Source organism: Dipodomys merriami, unplaced genomic scaffold, assembly GCF_024711535.1.
Source record: "Dipodomys merriami isolate MVZ:Mamm:240054 unplaced genomic scaffold, mDipMer1.0.p SCAF_5, whole genome shotgun sequence".
Classification (NCBI taxonomy): Eukaryota; Metazoa; Chordata; class Mammalia; order Rodentia; family Heteromyidae; genus Dipodomys; species Dipodomys merriami.
Genome location: NW_027206068.1, coordinates 25,301,156 through 25,319,002, shown reverse-complemented (window position 1 = coordinate 25,319,002; position 17,847 = coordinate 25,301,156). Strand labels below are relative to the sequence as shown.

The following is a 17,847-nucleotide window of genomic DNA, read 5'->3' as shown; positions in this document are numbered from 1 at the left end:
ATTTTTCTCTACATATGAAAACCAAAACCTGTACCATTTAAAAATATTTAGAAATGTATGTTTGGAAAAGTTAAAAATCACAAAAAGATCAAGACTGTTTAATAATCAGGTTTTTTTTTTTTTTATAATTTCTAGTCACATTTGCCTGAACAGTTAAATACACCATTGTTAGGACATTCACACACCACTATGAACAGAACAAATTACAAAAAAAGAGAGAAACTTTTAAAAGCACATTTAATTTTAATACAAAATCTGTTGTATTATTACAGGATTGATTCAAGCACGGGTCAATTTGTCATCTCATTATGGAAGTGTAAAAACTGTACTTTCATTGTTCTCTCAAAGCACTGATACATTCAAAGTGACTTTCATCATTGTGCTTCTGTCTGAGGCCAAGGCAAGTCCATTCTGTAGTTTTGTTTTTCCAATGGACAAGTTGGTATGGGAAGAGTGAATAGGGAAACATAAAAGGCTTTAGGGCCACCTGACCCCAAGGTTCAAACTGTTTTGTCTGCATTTGTCAAAGATGCCAGGTGACTAAGCCTATCATTCTCTATAGGCAAAGCTCTGAAGATTTCAAATACAAACCTGCTGAAAAGGTAGGGAGAAAGTTCACTACTTCAATTTCACAACAACAAAAAAGGGGGGAATCACAAAAGGCATTTAGATGTTTTCCACTCCCACACACTGCATTAATTAGCTTACTTTTTATACAGTACAACATAAACATTGTTTGCATGTTCATTTGTAGGTAACACCTCTAAGCATATAGCATCTACACTTTAAGTCTATTTACAAATTCAACAAATTCAACAAAATATCTACATATAAAAAGCTTTACTTAAAATTAAACTTGATGCAAGTTATGAGAAACCAATTTATTGGCAAATGAAACTGAGCATTCCTTCAATTATAGGTTGTTGTAGGTTTTCATATTTGGAGAGATTTCATATTTGATAGATTCTGTTGATTATTATTGATAGGTTATATATTTATTTTTAAATGGCAGATATAATCCCCTTATTTATGGACTTCTAAGCATTTGTCCAATTTCTCAGATTCTGAAATGTGTCCACTGCAATTTACATCCCAATTGCTTAATGCTGTAAAGTTTTGAAAGGTAAAGTCTTACAGAATAATGTATTACTGCAGGCATGCTATCACATGCAATAATTGGTGTTTCTGTCATTTTTTTTACTATGTGGAAGTCACTCTTATTGAATATGACTTGTTTGAGTAGAAACTGTAAAAGACTACAAATTATCATATATCCTAGTTAATAAGGAAGCTGTTTTTTTACATGTATGGGGGACTGCCCCTTTAAAATGAACTGTCTTTATTATTTTTTTCACATTATTTTCAGCATTGCAATTTTCATTATCTTTGTCTTTCAAAAGTCATTTGTGGGCAATGACAGAAACATGGGATGGAGTTGGATGCACCAGTTGGTACAGAATGCAGTGTTATGGAATGCTTATTGTCTGAAGGCACTACATGTGTCTTGCTCTGTGTTTCCTGGAATACCGTTTGAGATTTAATTGGAGTGATTTGGTTTCAGTTCTTTCAGTATGGCACAAATGCTGAAATGCATCGCAATACACTTGTTTGTGTAAAAACAACCAGACACAGAGATAAGGTAAAAAGTAGAAGAACACTGTGCTGCTGTAATACCTGGAAGATTAGAAGCCTATAAAGTAACAGGAGTGAAGAGCAGATAACAGAGTCTCAGTAAGCATCAGCAAATGCAACTGTCATAGTGACCTCATTTAGCAAGGATATACTGTACACACTGTTCCTAACAGTCTCCCAAAAAAGACTAACAACAGCTAGACATAGAGTCACCAAATTCACAACAATGTCCACAAAGACATTGAAGTTCTAGAGGATACTACTGGAACACTCTTGACAATGAAAACGGAATTCATATTTAGGGGTTCAGCTGAGGACAGTATAAACAAAGTATCAAACCATGTTTAATAAGATACACAGGTAGATCCTTTAAGTATGTAGCATTTTTTCATGCATCCTGTATCCTGAAGAAGAAATAACATGATCTGTTGATGGTGTTGCATTATTTTATCAGTTCTGAGGAAATTGAAAAGAAACTAAACCCTGTTGAATGAAGAATTACGCACTTTGCACCCCAGTTCACATTAACATATCATTTGAATGATGTTCTTGCTCTAACCATTCTCATATTATTTACATATAGCAGAAATAGACTTTCTAACCATATGTTTATACTATGAGAGGGCTAACAAACAAGTGCTCAGGATAAACGTTCTAGAGAAATGGAGTATTGGCAAAGAGCTTCCACATTAAACAAAGGAGTTCATGGCGTTGACAGGAGAAGGTGCCTCTGAGCTCTCATTTCCCTCAGCTGGCTCTTTCTCTTTCTTACCACTATATTGTCCAATAAACGAGCCATCTTCATTGAACTGGCCATTCACCCCCTCTCCATAGTCAACCAGGCTATCATCACTGTCTTCTTTTTTCACAGTCCTGTCTGAAGGTGTCCGACTTCCTTTTTTCAAAGGCTTATGGTCTTCTGCGTCACTGGAAGAAAGAAGAAATATTTTTGTCCACACTGGTGGTTAGGTGAAGCATTTTGCTTTTAAAAGATCATGCATGCAAATTATGAAGAAAAAAAGCATTTGGAGCTTCTTTAGCCAAATCTAAATGTCAGGTTGTCTCCAATGACTAGGATGGAGCTGAATGAAAACCAGGTGCAGAAATGGCTGAATCATGAACTCTTCAAGTAGAGTGGAGAGCTTCCTGTTGTGCATGTTAATTTCAATGAGAAATTTGGATGCCTGATTTGAAAGCAATCCAGAAACATTCATAAGCATTAAAAAAAAAAACGGAAAACGAGGTAAGTTGGAAATTATCACTAGTTTGTTTTTCAGATGCAGAGGGAAGCTTATGGCAAGTTGAGAAGTTAGTAGGTTAAACGGTGTAATATTTCTGATTCCTTGGCTATGAATGGAGCATGATTTGGTTAACTGTGAAATATGGATTTTATTTTCTTTTTGCAGAGCCAGAAAGTAAAGCAAAATCCTGCATCTCAAATAACTTTGTTGTTGAGTGCAGACTAGATTTGTAAACTTCAACCTTACCTTTCAAAAGACCTACAAATCCAATTAAAAGGATGCAGAAGAAACAAATGAGAGTAGCCTAAGAAGAAAAGCAAAATCCTTATACCGATAATACACAGTAATCTTCCTTGTAGAAATTTTGGTCAATGGGTAAAGATTTATTAATTTAGAGTACTATTTATTAATTTAAAATTTAATTCAAAAGTACATTTGTACTGAGAGATATGTCAGTATGTTCTGAAGACCTATTTCCCACATATAAAAGCAAACATACATTAACCTCTTTCCCCCCTTCCCCATTTGTGTTATGCAGCCTACCCATGTTGAAGGGAAATTTGAGGACTGTCTTATAAAACTGTGTAGGATTCTATCATTATCATTTTGCTTATTTTTCTGTTGAACTGCTCAGCACAATTTCTGGAAGCAGAAGAGTATGCACATCAACTTATTCCTTAATAGGTAACATTTGGGAAAAACAGAAAAAAAGGCAAAAAATAGAAAAAAGACAATGATAGAATCCAGTATTTTGCCTTCTTTCAAAGAACAAAAAAAGCAAGACAAATTAGAAAGCAGACATATTACTAATTAAAAAAAAATCCTCATGTAACAACAGGCTACTTTCGCTGCAGTATCACAGAGCAACTTGATCTGAGACTTTCTTTTGAACTCTGTTTCAGAAGATTTTCAGATATAAAAATATTCTTGCTCATTTGCCATCAGTTGCTGATAGAGATTTCATTTTTTTTCTCCAAGAAAAGTACCTCAAGCCTAGGAAATAATGCTAGCAATATCACTGGCAGGTGATACTGAAAATTACCTGGTTAGATAATATATGAGTGTGTGTGGCAAACTGAATGATCTATATTCTTTTATTCTCAGTGCTGATTAACCAGTGGGTTGACATCACAGAACCTTTGGATGACCTGTCTTTGGGGGTGTTTTGGAGGATACAGCCCCTAGCATCTAATCTGTTATAAAAATAGCCTATTCAACAGCTATGGGGTGTAATGATGAATTTCTAGGATTTGGTTAAACATCTCTTGTGAATATTGAACATGATTTGGTAAGAAAGTTAATGCTACTGAAGGATTCAACAATGAGCAGAATTTTTCACCTGGGTCCCAACTGTTAGTCTTATTCTGCTTTCAGTGTCCCCAAAGGAAATGGTACAGGACATTTTTGTCTATGGCATTTCTTTTGTCTAGCCATCTGTCTACTCCTGGCTTCATCCAGGAAATGTTCACTGAGTGCCTACTCCAAAGCAGATGTTATTCTAGACACTGGGGATATAGCAGCCAGCCAAACAGACTAAGTCTCTGACATCACTGAGTTTTCTTTTAGTGGGAGAAAATATACCTTACAATCAACATGATAAAGAAAATTAGTTATGTCACAAGGTGATCAGTATTATGGAGAGTAGAGAGCTGAGGAAGAGAACTGAGTGAGTTAGGAGAGAGGACCAAAGGTTGACATAAAATGTCCAGGGAAGCACTCATTAAGAAGTAACATTTGATCATAGGCCGACGAGTTAGGTTGGCTAGATGAATACTGGAAGGAGAACAATTCTGGCAGAAGTAACAAGTAGTTTAAATACCCTGAGGGGGAGGCAAGACTGGTATGTTCTGGAAAGAGCCAGGAGCTTAGTGTGGCTGGAACTGAATAAGCAAGGGAGAAAGAGAATGGTAAGGGTAAAGTAGAAGAAGCAGGGCTAGCTCACTGTAAGGACTCTAACTCAAAGTGAGATGGGAAGCCACTGGAAGACTGTCAATGGATGAGTGACATGATCTAACCACATTTTTTCCCTTTTCTCTTTGACTAGTACTGGGGACTTGAAACCAGAGTTTTTGCATTTACTAAGCTTGGCTCTTTATGGATGGTACTCTACCACTTGTGCCATGCCTCCAGCCCAGCATTTTGCTGGTTAGTTAGAGATAGAGACTTATGGATTTTTCTGCCATTTCTAGCTTTGAATCATGGTCTTCCAGAGTATCTAGAATTATAAGTGTAAGACACTGGCTTCTTGAAATCATGTTCTGTCCTATATGTTGACACGAGCTATCCTAGATTAGGGGCTGGTAACTTAGGGCAAACTTGAGTCATACCCATTTATTACATATACTGTATGAGTCCTTTTGGCTGCATCAGCAGAACTGCACAACTACAGCAAAGACCCTGTGGCCTACCATGTCTAGAATATTTACTACGGGGCCCTTTACAAAGAAAGTTTGCCAACCCCTGCTCTAGGGAGCTACGTAGAGATGGTTGCGAAAATCCAGGAGTGAGATCCTTATGACTTGGCTCACACAGGAACATGGGAGGTAGTACAAACTGCTCAGATTATAGACATCTTTAGAAGATAGGGAAAAGAGAATGTTCCCATGGATTAGGTATAAAAGAGAAAAAGCCTGGGATGTGGCTCCAGTGAACATTTGTCTAGTATACACAGAGAAAAAGACACCATCAAAGTCTGAGCAACGGGAAGCTTGGAATTAACTTTACTTACTGTGGAATGGAACATGTCTGGGAAGATTGCTGTCTCAGTTTCTAACTTGTTAAAGTTTAGACATGTCATAAGAAATACTCATTTAGTAACTTTATGAGGCTAGTTTTGGTGTATGTCGAAAGCCAGCAAGAACACTGAGAAAATCGTAGATAGGCTAACGTTACTATGAACACAGATGAGAAAACCTCAAATCCTGAGCAAATTCAATTTAGCAATCTATAAAAATATATCTTAAATTGGATTTATTTCAGAAACACAAGGTTGTTTTAGCCTTAAAACTAGATAAAAGACTGAAATATGGACACTGTTAATCTTCTCCATATTGCTCATTAGAATAAATTCATTTTTAATATAAAAAAACTTTAATTTTTTTCTGGTACTGGGGTTTGAACCAAGTGCCTCCCATTCTATCAACTCGCTTGCTTGACTGGCATTCTACCATTTGAGTCACACCTCCAGCTCCTGCTCAGCTTCTTGCTGGTTAAGTGGAGGCAGAGTCTTACAGAGTTTTCTTCTGGGGCTGGCTTCCAACTGTGTGCTTTCGGATCTTAGCCTCCTAAGTAGCTAAAATTATACAAATGAGCGCCTTAGCTTAGAAGATTTTTATATGACACTTGGCAAAATGATTCTAAGATATATTATGTACAAATGAAAAGGGCAAAGATTATTTAAAAACAAACTCTTAAAAAACAATAGCAAGGGCTGGGAAGGTGCCTTACATGCATGAGGCCCTGGGTTTGATTCCTCAGCACCACATAGACAGAAAAAGCCGGAAGTGGGCGCTTTAGCTCAAAGTGGTAGAGTGCTAGCCTTGAGCTGAAGAGCTCAGGGATAGTGCCCATGCCCAGAGTTCAAGCTCCACGGCCAACAAAAACAAAAACAAAAACAAAAACAAGGTTAGAGGACTTGCCCTAGCAGATATCAAGAAAAATGCTGTTATTGAGACTGCTATCTTGGTGCAGAGACAGACAAAAATTGGCTTAAAGACACGTCTCTGACAAAGTCTCTGTGGAAGATTTCAGTGTTGGCTTTATTCCTGCATTATATTTTTATGCTATCATAATTAGAATAATTTTTAAAATCAAATTTTCTCGTTGTTGGTACATAGAAATATAATTACTTTTATGTTAATTTTGTGTTAAATATTACAAAATCCTTATTAATTCTAATGCATTTGCCTTCACATTCATTTGGATTTCAACATGAATCATCATATCAGTTAGGAATAGCAACCAGCCAAGAAGAGCTTTTTGGAAGCAGCCATTTATTCCAGCTTTGTGGCTATGGTGAGTCAGACCAGAGCTAGGTAGAAGGCAGAAAGTAGCAATTCTATCCAGAGTCTTTCCAGGAGAAGGTATTCAAAGGTAGCAGGATCTTTGGTAGGATAAGTTGTGTGTGTGTGTGTGTGTGTGTGTGTGTGTGTGTGTGTGTGTGTGTGTGTGTGTGTGTGTTTGCCACTTATGGGGTTTGAACTTTGGACCTGGACACAGGGTTCTGCTGAGCTTTTATGCTCAAGACTAGTACCACTTGAGCCACAGCTCCACTTCCAGCTTTTTGTGATTAATTGGAGAATAAATGGCTTAGGATTAGATCTTAAAAAGTGGTATGCTGTAATACTGTCTTTCAATAATGAGATTCTGGATAAATGAGGCTTGACATGCAGCATAAATACAGTGGCTGGCACACTGTATATAACAAATGTGTGTCCCTGCCTCCTCTTCTTTGCATTGCAGACTTGTAGTTCGAGGACATGTTTTTTTCCCCTAAGAAATACTTTGTGCAATACATTGAAACAGAACTTTCTAGGTGTGACATGTGTTCACAAGTCTGAGTGAAGCACTGTATTAGTGCTTGTCTTTTTCTGACTCAAAAATGAAAGGGAAGGGCTGGGAAGTTGGCTCAGTGGTAGAGCGCTTGCCTTGCATGCCTGAGGCCCTCGGTTCGATTCCCAGCACCACATAAGCAAAAAAGCCGGAAGTGGCGCTGTGGCTCAAGTGGTAGAGCACTAGCCTTGAGCTGAAAAGCTGAGGGACAGTGCCCAGGCCCAGAGTTCAGGCCCCACGACTGGACCCAAAAAAAAAAAAAAAATGAAAGGGAATTGCGAAAAAGTAGTTTCCCAAATAAGAGGAATTAATAAATTCCAGGTGATTTAAAAGTCATACACACACTTTGTTATGTAGCTTCAAAGTTTTACAAAGCAAATAAAAATCTCACATTTTTAATAAAAAAATCTTTCAAGAACAGGAAGTATCAGATGCTAATTTTTAGCCAAGGTCAAAGATTAACTGAATTTTAAAATAAATTCCAGTATAGAATAGATAGATATAAATATATTCTTGGTAGTTACATAAAGACTGTAGTATAGTGGAAAATATGTTTAGATCACCATATAAAATATGGTTATTAAACATTCTCAATATAGGGCCAAAATTCTGTTGCTTTTAAGACCCCTAAAGCTTGGTTAACAGCAGGCACTTAATAAACATTGCTTGGATGAAGTCTTGGTAAAATAACAACAGAAGAAACAGTAGTCATTTCAGAAATTCTTCAGAATTCTATCATTAAAAATTCTCATTTCTTCATTTTATAACTGCAGATAAACCATTGGAATATATTTTCCTTTCTTTTATACTAAGAATAAATTTTAGGGAGTTTTTTTTCAACAATGCTTAGTTCAGAGTTGTGTATACCCACTGAATGCCTACTGAGTAGCAACAGGAACTATATCAGAGATAATTATGTCTGATTTTCCTGTAGTTACCATCTTACTATGGCCAGACTAAGTTGTAGCTTTGGATCAATAAAGCTTTAGGAGAATAGCTTAGCAAGCCTGCAGCAGGGTCACATTCACAGGAATGCTTAGATTCACATGACAACAGTCTCTACTTATGCAGTAAGTTATGAGTTCAAGTACCACAGGCATATGGTTTCTGATCTAGTTTCATTCTGGTTAAAAAAAATGAATGGATCTAAAGAACAGGAAAATACTTACACAGTTGGTGCATTTCTGTGATTTTTCTATATGCTAGAAAGGATGCAGATCCTACTGTCTGTATAATTAAAGAAACAAACAAACAAAGCTGCAGGCTTCCATGAGGGGGTAACTGCATGAGGTGGGTGTTGAAATGAGTGCACAGGGTTACAGCATATGAAAAAAAAAATCAAATTTGGCCACCATTGAAGTTCCATCTCTCTTTGCACTATGGAATGTTCTATGCATCAAAGCCAACCACTTAGAACTGGTTTCAACCTCAGTCTGGAGAATGAGCAAATTGTGAATGGAGTTAATTTACATTTAGGCAAAGGTTCTTAGTTTTGTGTGTGTCACTATGCAATCAGCATTACAATTCATTTTCATAAGGCTGGAGAATAACAGTCAAAAAGTAACACAGACACAAAACTTCCAGCAGGTGCAAAGCAGAGGGAGGACCTCAGTGACTAAGGAAAAAGAATGACACTTGCATACATTATTTTAAAACAAATTCTATCATGAGCAGTTAGAACCATTTTCATTATTTGTGACATCTCAGATAAAGGTTTTCTGATTATTTTAAGTAGAAATGTACCAAAGGAAAAAAATTCTGAGGTAGAATCTGAAAGTCACAGGACAAAGCCACACCTATACCAAAAGGATTCTGAGGTTTGGGGAAATGATTTTTGCATCAGCATTGTCCTAATGAACTTTATGCTTCACTACAAAAAAAATCACACTGCTGAGTTACGTTTTGAGTTGAAGACTCTCATCAGAAATTTGTTTCCTTTGGCTCCTTCAAGATCAATATCATTACATGTGTGACAAGTATTTTTGTCTGCACTCAGTAGCCCAAATGAAGTATTTCTATTCTGAGAAAGTCAAGACAAAAGTCAAGGACAGCCACTGAAAATGCTTCAAAAACAGAGCAGGCATGAATTAACACAAAGAAAGATGATCAAACAGATTTAAATCAAATAGTGATTGTGAGGCCAGTAACCAAATACTTGCTATGTACATCTCTGGAAACAAAATCATATGAAAAATTAGTAGATAGATCAAAGAGAACACACAAATATCAGAACTAGAAAAGAAACTTTCAAATATAATCTAATACTTGGGAACAATTGTCATTATAGATGAAAAATACTGAGACTTAGGCAACTTAAACATAACATAATCACAGGTAATGGCTGAGTTGAAAGAAAAGTTAATAGCCTCTTGATTGTTAGCTAGTTCACAAACTCAACCTCACTTTTCATCAAGTTTTAATGGGATAGTTAGCAATTACTCAGAGAAAGTCCTATTCTTAAGGTCATGGTTTCATACCAATAAAATAGCAGATTGATATCTGAGACCCACAAAGTGAGCAGTACATTGCATGTTCATTAATGCATGATAATGCAGCATTGAAATCCATCACCATGTGGAGAATGTATGAAGCGCAATTGTTTGTTTTCAATTCATGCAAATATATACTTTTCAAGGCTATATTAAAGATGTAGCCTCTTAACAATAAACAAGAGGCTGGTGTGCATACCTTGAATCTGATTATAGCCTCAAGAACTCTAAAAACAAGATCTTTAGTAATTACCAGCTCACTGCTTACAGGAGAAATGTGAAGATTGAGTAAATCAGCAAAGATTGCCAGTCCTCGAGGGAAGGTGTATCTGTGGTGGGCTATGGCCATCTATAGATTATTCTAATGTGCTATAAAAACCTTTTGGGCATGGTGGGTGGGGTCCTGCCTGAGGTTTCCACTTTCAGCCCCAGAGTCAAAACATGACATCAAGACAACCCTCACCAGCTATCGTTCTGTATCACAAGATTCAAAACTTGTGAGAATTTTCAGAAACCGTAATTATCTATGTCGAAGAGAGTGGAACAGGAAAGTTTGGGGACAAAACATTTGCATCTACCTGGAAACATGTGTAACCAATTTTGTTAAAAAAATGGTTTTCCTTCAACTAGTTCATTTCTCATCCTTACCAGTATTTTACACTTCATGATATTGACATGAAAATTCCCAAAATAAGCTCTAGAAACAGTTAATATTTAACACAAATATCTTATTGACAAATGTCACCTGGAAATCACAATAGTGAAGCATTTCATCTCAAGTTTTTCTTCTGGAAAAACAAAAGCATTAATATGGCCTCAGTACATATTTAAATGGTTATTTTGTATACTCAAGTATAATCAAGAGGCTTATTAAAATATAATCAAGAGGCTTATTAAAAAAAAGAAGTACAGGATGTAAAGGGCATTTTATAAATAGAAGAATCCTCTTGAGATACAAGAATCCTAATATTTAAGGTACATGGATATTTCACTTGTGTTTTTAAACGTCTAAAATAATCATTTCTGTCTCTCTAAAAAGACCTATGTAAAATACTTTTAAAAAGATACTTAAAGAATTTAATACATCCAGGCGCTGGTGGCTCACACCTGTAATTCTAGCTACTCACGGGGCTGGGATCAGAGGATTGCAGTTAGAAGCCAGACTGGGCAGGAAAGTCTGTGAGACTATCTCCAATTTATTAATCACAGAAAAAGCTGCAAGTGGTGCTGTGGCTCAAGTGGTAGAGTATTAGCCTTGAGCAAAAGGAGCCCAGGGACAGTGCCCAGGCCGAGTTTAAGCCCAAGGGCTGGCAAAAAAAAAAAAAAAGTATATAAGTTAAATTAAAATTACTTCCTGCGAGGCACTGGTGGCTCACGTCTGTAATCCTAGCTACTCAGGAGGCTGAGATCTGAGGATTGTGGTTCAAAGCCAGCTCAGGCAGGAAAGTCTGTGAGACTCTTATCGCCAACAAACCACCAGAAAATCGGAAGTGGCACTGTGGCTCCAGTGGTAGAGCACTCGCCTTAAGCTGAAGAGCGCAGGGACAGTGCCCAGGCACAGAGTTCAAGCCCCACAACTGACAAAAATAAAAATAAAAATAAATTACTTCCTAATGAGGAAATCAAGCTAAGAGCGTTGGCACACTGTGTAAAGGGCTCTGGTATTTCTTAATAATTAACAGCTTCTAAACCTACCTAGTCATTGCTTTGTGACTAACAGGCAGGGGTATATGTATAGGAATTATTTGAGGAAAGCTAACTAAGAATTGGAGATTAAAACATTTTTTGACATTGATATTATAAAAGCACATTTCCTTTACAAGACAGGATGTGTAGGGTCTTGCCTGTTTTAAGTATCTGTGCAACACACTGGCTTTGTAGAATGATCAATACACAGCATAAGCCTAAATGGAAGTTACGCTTTACTCCAAATTTCTGACTGCCATGGAGATTTATTTTTAATGGAATGTGAGGATGTGCTAATCAGGAGTGTCTGTAAACATTTAGACCTTGAAGTGCTTCTAAACTTATAAACAAGGAACTACAACTACCAGACAGAGTAGGCTGCTGGCCAAGCCCCATCCTCAGGATAGCATTTGAGGACCATGTTTGTGTGGGGCAGATACAACAAAGCACAGAAGGAGCAGAGGCTCACCTATATTCACCAAAAGTCCCATCGTCTTCCTTCATTGGCTGGATTTCAGGATCCGCATGGGCATCTTCCTTTTCTTTAACTAAAAAATCAATTTTGACATTATTACACAATGATCTGAGATCTACAGCAAGGGCATTTATCCTCTGGGTGAGTACATGTGCAACCATGTAAGTGACCTTGAATGAGTTTTAGTAGTTTAGTCATTTTTGAGGCATTCCAATAGAATGAGCATTTGTTAGCATATAAAGTTGACTCTGATAGTAAAATGATTCCTAAGTTTTTAATAGTTCTTCCTTTAAAAAAAATCTATTCATTTGTTATATTCATGGGAATAAATTACATTTGTAAATCTATTGATTTTTAGCAGTTTTGTCCTCTAACAGAAAAGAAGATGGTCAGGTAAAGAAAATATAAATTCAGTGGGCCTACTAAGTTGAATAAATAATCTACAGGGGAAATAATGCCACATCACAATATGAAATATTACAATATGGGCCCAGCATTATATTCTCAGGAAAACCTCATGTTCTTCCCCCTCCTCTCCCACCAAATCTGTGCTACTTCATTATTCATAACTTTTGTGGAGTCTAAGGAAGCAGAGCCACTAATTTCTTCAGAGGGCAGACTAATTTGTTTCTCCAATTGCCCTATGATCCTTAACACTGTTAAGGCTTGTCATGATAGAAAAACAGATTTTGAAAAAACCCATTTTGATGAACAGAAAATACAAATTTGTGTCTCTTAGAAGATAAACTGTTATGGTCTACAGGATCATTTTTAGTTTAATAGTAATTATATAACACAAAAAAAGCAATTTTAATCTTTCTTACCTGGGTATTTACCACCCTTGTTTCTTCTGATGAAGCAAACGATCAACAGAATTAAGATAAGGAGAGCAACAGCACACATTAGACCTATGAACCAGCCCTGAGTAGCAATATCCACCTGCCGGCTTGCCATTGCTGGAAAACAAATCAGTGGTGTTGATGGGTTAGGGCAGATGAGAGCTGTATTGGTCTCTGATTTAAAAAAAATGCTATCATGTATGAATTTACATATACTTTACACATGGCCCCAAAGTGCAACTTATCAGCTATCAATCAGAATGATATCAAGATTTAGCTTTTGAAATCCTTTCTTACTAAAGAAAATTCAAATAGAGAAACCTGAATACTAATAATATTAAATGCTACAACCCCCATTAAATACTGAATTCAGTTATTTTAACTGGATATTCTCAATAGAAGCATATTCATAAACCAATTAAAATGCTATTGTTTATAGGACAATGGGAAGAATATAAAACAGTTTAAATACAACTGAATGTATACATCTAATGAACTATTTTTCCTTCAAAAGAAACCACTTTTGGAGACTAAAATGTCATTGCAGTGATGCTGCCATGTTTTTGGTTTTTTTCCCAGTGTTTTGGAAATCTTCTGTTAAAAAAGAAGATAGCTCTCACTAGAAATCTGTCCACATGAGAAAACCAGCCTTCTTATTTCAAAAATACCTCAACTCTAAACGGAAATTTCCAAAATATTAGATCTATTGCCAAAGGATTGATATTTGTTACTGCTTATAATCTGTTCGAAAGATTTAAAAATATATCTTGGTTAGTGGAATCATTACTTAAACAAATGACCAGTTTAAAGAGAATATACTCATTTGCATGTATACGTTTTCTTTATACCTTCCTCTATTCTGAGTTAATAAATGTTAAGCCCCCTTATTAAAAAACTCACAGTATGAAACACTCTTAAGAAAACTTCCAGTAATATTCAAAAGTGTCAATCAGTGGGACAAAGTGCAGCATCAATGGCTATTCAGACATGCCCATGCGGATTTGTTGAAATAAACTTGAGTTAATCCTTCATTAAAGGCCTTTAAAAAATATTTTGACCATAGTCAACATTAAAGGTTTTAAAGGTTTTATTTTGATCTCACAAGCATGCCTGCTCATGCTTTAATTTGTCGGAATTTCTTCTGGAAATGTTTCATGTAGTTGTATTAGATGTGTATGGACTGTGGATGCAGAGATAACATGGGTATACATCTCCCAGGTTTTCTCTATGCTGCAAACCCAGCATCATATCAACACCTTTCTATATACAAAGTAAGGGAGAAAGATGAAATGCTCCAAATCAAGTGTAAAGAAAAGTGTACAAAATGTCTGGAAATATGCTTAAGAAATAAAATGAGAAGTGGACTAGAAATAAAAAGAATAGTCTTTCTCAATAGTCCTTTGTGCCTCAGTAGAGAAGTTTCAAGCTGTAATGTAACCAGATAAAAGAAGAACAAAAACATAAGAAACTCTCTTTTCATATATATGTCATAGTCATGGTGATGGTGATGGTGATGATGACGATGACAGTAATAATAATAGTTTGCGATTTTGGACCCTTACTATATATGCTAAACACTGTGCTAAGGGTACAGTCTTAGTTAATCTTCACAGTTGGACTTTGAGGTAGGCATTAAAATAAACCCAAGCCAAAAAAGAGTAAAGAACTTGCCCAAAAGTTGGAGACAGATCCAGGTCTGCCTGAGCCTGTTCTTGGCTATTATACTGTACTGATAATATGCATTACTAAAGACACATTGAGCAATCACATCTGCAAACATCTGAACACACAATAAAATGCTTTAGAGACTTTCTGTACTGAGATAAAAGAATTAGAAAAGTTCATCATTATGTTTTTTGCAATATATTTCTATCAAAACCGAGCCCCAAACCAAGTGGCATAAATCATCTTGATTAAAATAGAGAAATCTTTGTCTTTCATCCATTCAGTGATTTACAGCCTTGTCCTAGTTTTAGCACTGACATTTTTGTCTAATTAAATGAACTGATAGGGGGCAATGCAACAAGATGCTTTTAAGCCCTGGCATAGATATTGTCTTACTGCCAAAACTGAACTGGTGGACAACTGGCTACTATGCAACTGTAAAGCCTGGCTATGTTTCCTTGATACACAACATATAATTTGGCCTTTGAATTTTAGCTTCTATGTCAAAGAAAAACGTATTTAATATTTCCTTGTCTCATTATTTAGTATTAATCAGGCAAATAAATAGTGTAAATGTGTGCATACACCCAAGAGTATTAGGAGTTATATAATACAGAAGTTCTGTAGATATAAATAACTTTGATTGACTTCCCAGCTATAAAACTAAGGGGTCTTAGCCCAGAATGACTGCAAGGGGCATCAAGATCCCTTCAGACATTCTAGCTTATCTTAATTACTCACAATTAAGACACATACAGACACAGTCATACAGATGAAATCTCTGGGTCTTTTTTTTTTCTAGAATCTGGACTTCACTAAATAGATATCAGTAGGAAATGGTTGGAGAATGAAAGAGAATTTCCACTTCATTTCATTTTTTTACAACAAAGTTGAATATTTCATAGGCAGTAGGTTAACCAAACACATATAAACAATATGCATGTATAAAATAAAGTAGAGGAAGGAAGTTTGCTTATTGCATAGAAGTTAGTTTTAACAACAGTCTTCTGTTCTCACTGTGCTTGTTGTCTGTGGACAACCTGAACTCTGGGAGGTCTGGGCTGGGAGGTCTCTGAGGAAATACAATTCTGGGTTAAACATGGAAGAGACCCTGTGAGAGAAATGGTTACTTTTTCTACAGTCCTTTTAAAGACTCTACTATGTATAAAACTGTCCTGTTCATTTAGAATATTTAGGAATATTTAGAAAGACAACCTTCTCCAAAGTTTGGTAGTTGCTGACCCCATCCTCTCCCCAAAAATCTGTTAGAACAGAAATCTGCCTTATCATCCTATGTGAGCTGAGAGACCAAGGAAAAAGGGAAGGAGATGGAGTGGGGTGGTGCTAAGAAATCATGCCAGGAATATGGGAAGAAGTTTAGCTTTAGACACAGCCCCTAGTCTTTGGTTTGTTTTCCAGTCTGTGCTACAGAAGACAATGAAGAAATAAACCTTGAACGCCCAGACTGTGAAAGGGAGCGATGGTGTTAAGATGATTCACAAAATGAGTAGACATGAAAAGTTAAGATAGGTTCCTTAAGTCAGAACTCAGAGAAACTGTTCATGAAGGCAGGGAGTTAGAAGCAACCAACTGGTTGCTTTCACATCAGGTACTGACATGCTGACACTGTAAAACCTAGCACTAGGGGAGAGAGGAGCAAGAGCAGTAGGTCAGAGCTTCCCCTTGGGTCCATTCTGTAACCCTCAGGATTGTAACTGGGATGGAAGAACACAGAGCAGAGTGTAACAGTGCTGACCATATTTGTTCTGAGCAGTACTGAGTTCACTGAGGCTGGACTCTCATCAATATTTCTTCTTTTTAGTAGTGTCATCTATCTACAGAAAGTGACAATAACTGGATGTGGCCCTGTCTTGTCTCTCCCTCACTGGCACAGAGGAATGACTTACCCCTTACAGTCACTCACCTTGAACTACCTAGCAGTTGCTGCTGGAATAGTAGGTATTATGCTAGCAAAGAAGAAACAATGTGATTTTCTAAAGGGCTTTCTTTTCTCTTGAAAAAGGGGGGTGGGAAACTACCACTTGAATTTGAGAGTGACTCTAACTCATCTGCAAACCAGGAACACATGGAGTCCTTAGGGGGTCCAGAACAAGGGGTTGAACAAGTGTACTAACTAAACGCATCATTTGTGAGAAAACCTATTTCCTGGGGGGGGGGGTGGCCTCTATGACCTTTACAGTGGATGTAAAAAAGAGCCTCTGTTCAGGTGTTGGAAGGTCAGGCTTCTGATCCTGGCTCTTCCATGCTCCAGCATGGGCAGGTTCTCAGACTGACACCTCTCAGACTGACATGGAGGGATCGGTGAGCAGTAACAGCACCCACTTCATGAGTGCCCACCTGCTTGGAAATTAAGTTATCAATAACAACAAGCAAAAGCCTTAAGAAATTAACAGTGACTCAAATATTCTCATTTGATTATTCTCCTTTTAGGTTTAATATATTTAATACATTTTCCTAGAATGCTGTATATAAATGAATATGAAAGTATAAGGAACAGTATGAAAGGAATATTATTTTCTTAAAGCATGGTGGCAGCAAATGGATATTTGAAACTTAATGTTTGATATCAGATACTACTTTTTGTTTTTCTCTTTAAAAAATTTATGGTTGTGTATTTTTATTATTTATTTATTTATTTTTGGGTCCGGTCATGGGGCCTGAACTCTGGGCCTGGGTGCTGTCCCTCAGCTCTTCAGCTCAAGGCTAGTGCTCTACCACTTGAGCCATAGCACCACTTTCGGCTTTTTTGTTTTCTGCTTATGTGGTGCTGAGGAATCGAACCCAGGGCCTCATGCATGCAAGGCAAGCGCTCTACCACTGAGCCACCTTCCCAGCCCTGGTTGTGTATTTTTAAAATTTTAAGAAATGATCTTAAGAATCATAAGTTTCATGAATGAAAAACACTACCAATCATCCATTTCATTTATGGGTTACATAGGATATGCAATGTCTTCTCAAGAAGGCATGGGGTGGTTGAAGATAAGTGTATAAGCCACAAAATAAACACATGCCACATAACCCTTGCTTAAATTTAAGCAAGCAGGGATTGGTTGTCATATTTTGAGCAAATACAAAGTTTCTTGAACTTTTGCATTTTTACATTTTTATATTTGTGTATTTTGGTAACATTCACATAACATATACAGACAGTAAAATTTGCTGCAATGAAGTGTAACAGAAATTGTACAATTTTTTGTTTCATATAATATATCAGTCATCTAATCAAATTACAGGGTTCTGCTGGGTTA

General features: G+C 36.7%; 1 protein-coding gene across 22 annotated transcripts in view; it reads right to left on the bottom strand.

Moving 5' to 3' along the window:
* Window positions 1-220: 220 nt before the first annotated feature.
* The window catches only part of Nrcam (neuronal cell adhesion molecule), a 278,315-nt gene continuing 260,688 nt past the window's right edge, over window positions 221-17,847 (bottom strand). For all 22 annotated transcript variants that reach the window (XM_069996201.1, XM_069996200.1, XM_069996199.1 and 19 more), the window contains 3 exons: window positions 12,899-13,030; window positions 12,069-12,147; window positions 221-2,559 (listed from right to left, as the gene is read on the bottom strand). In XM_069996201.1, the coding sequence (XP_069852302.1) occupies window positions 2,322-2,559; window positions 12,069-12,147; window positions 12,899-13,030 (449 nt within the window). In that variant the 3' untranslated portion in view covers window positions 221-2,321. The remainder of the gene's footprint in view (window positions 2,560-12,068; window positions 12,148-12,898; window positions 13,031-17,847) is intronic.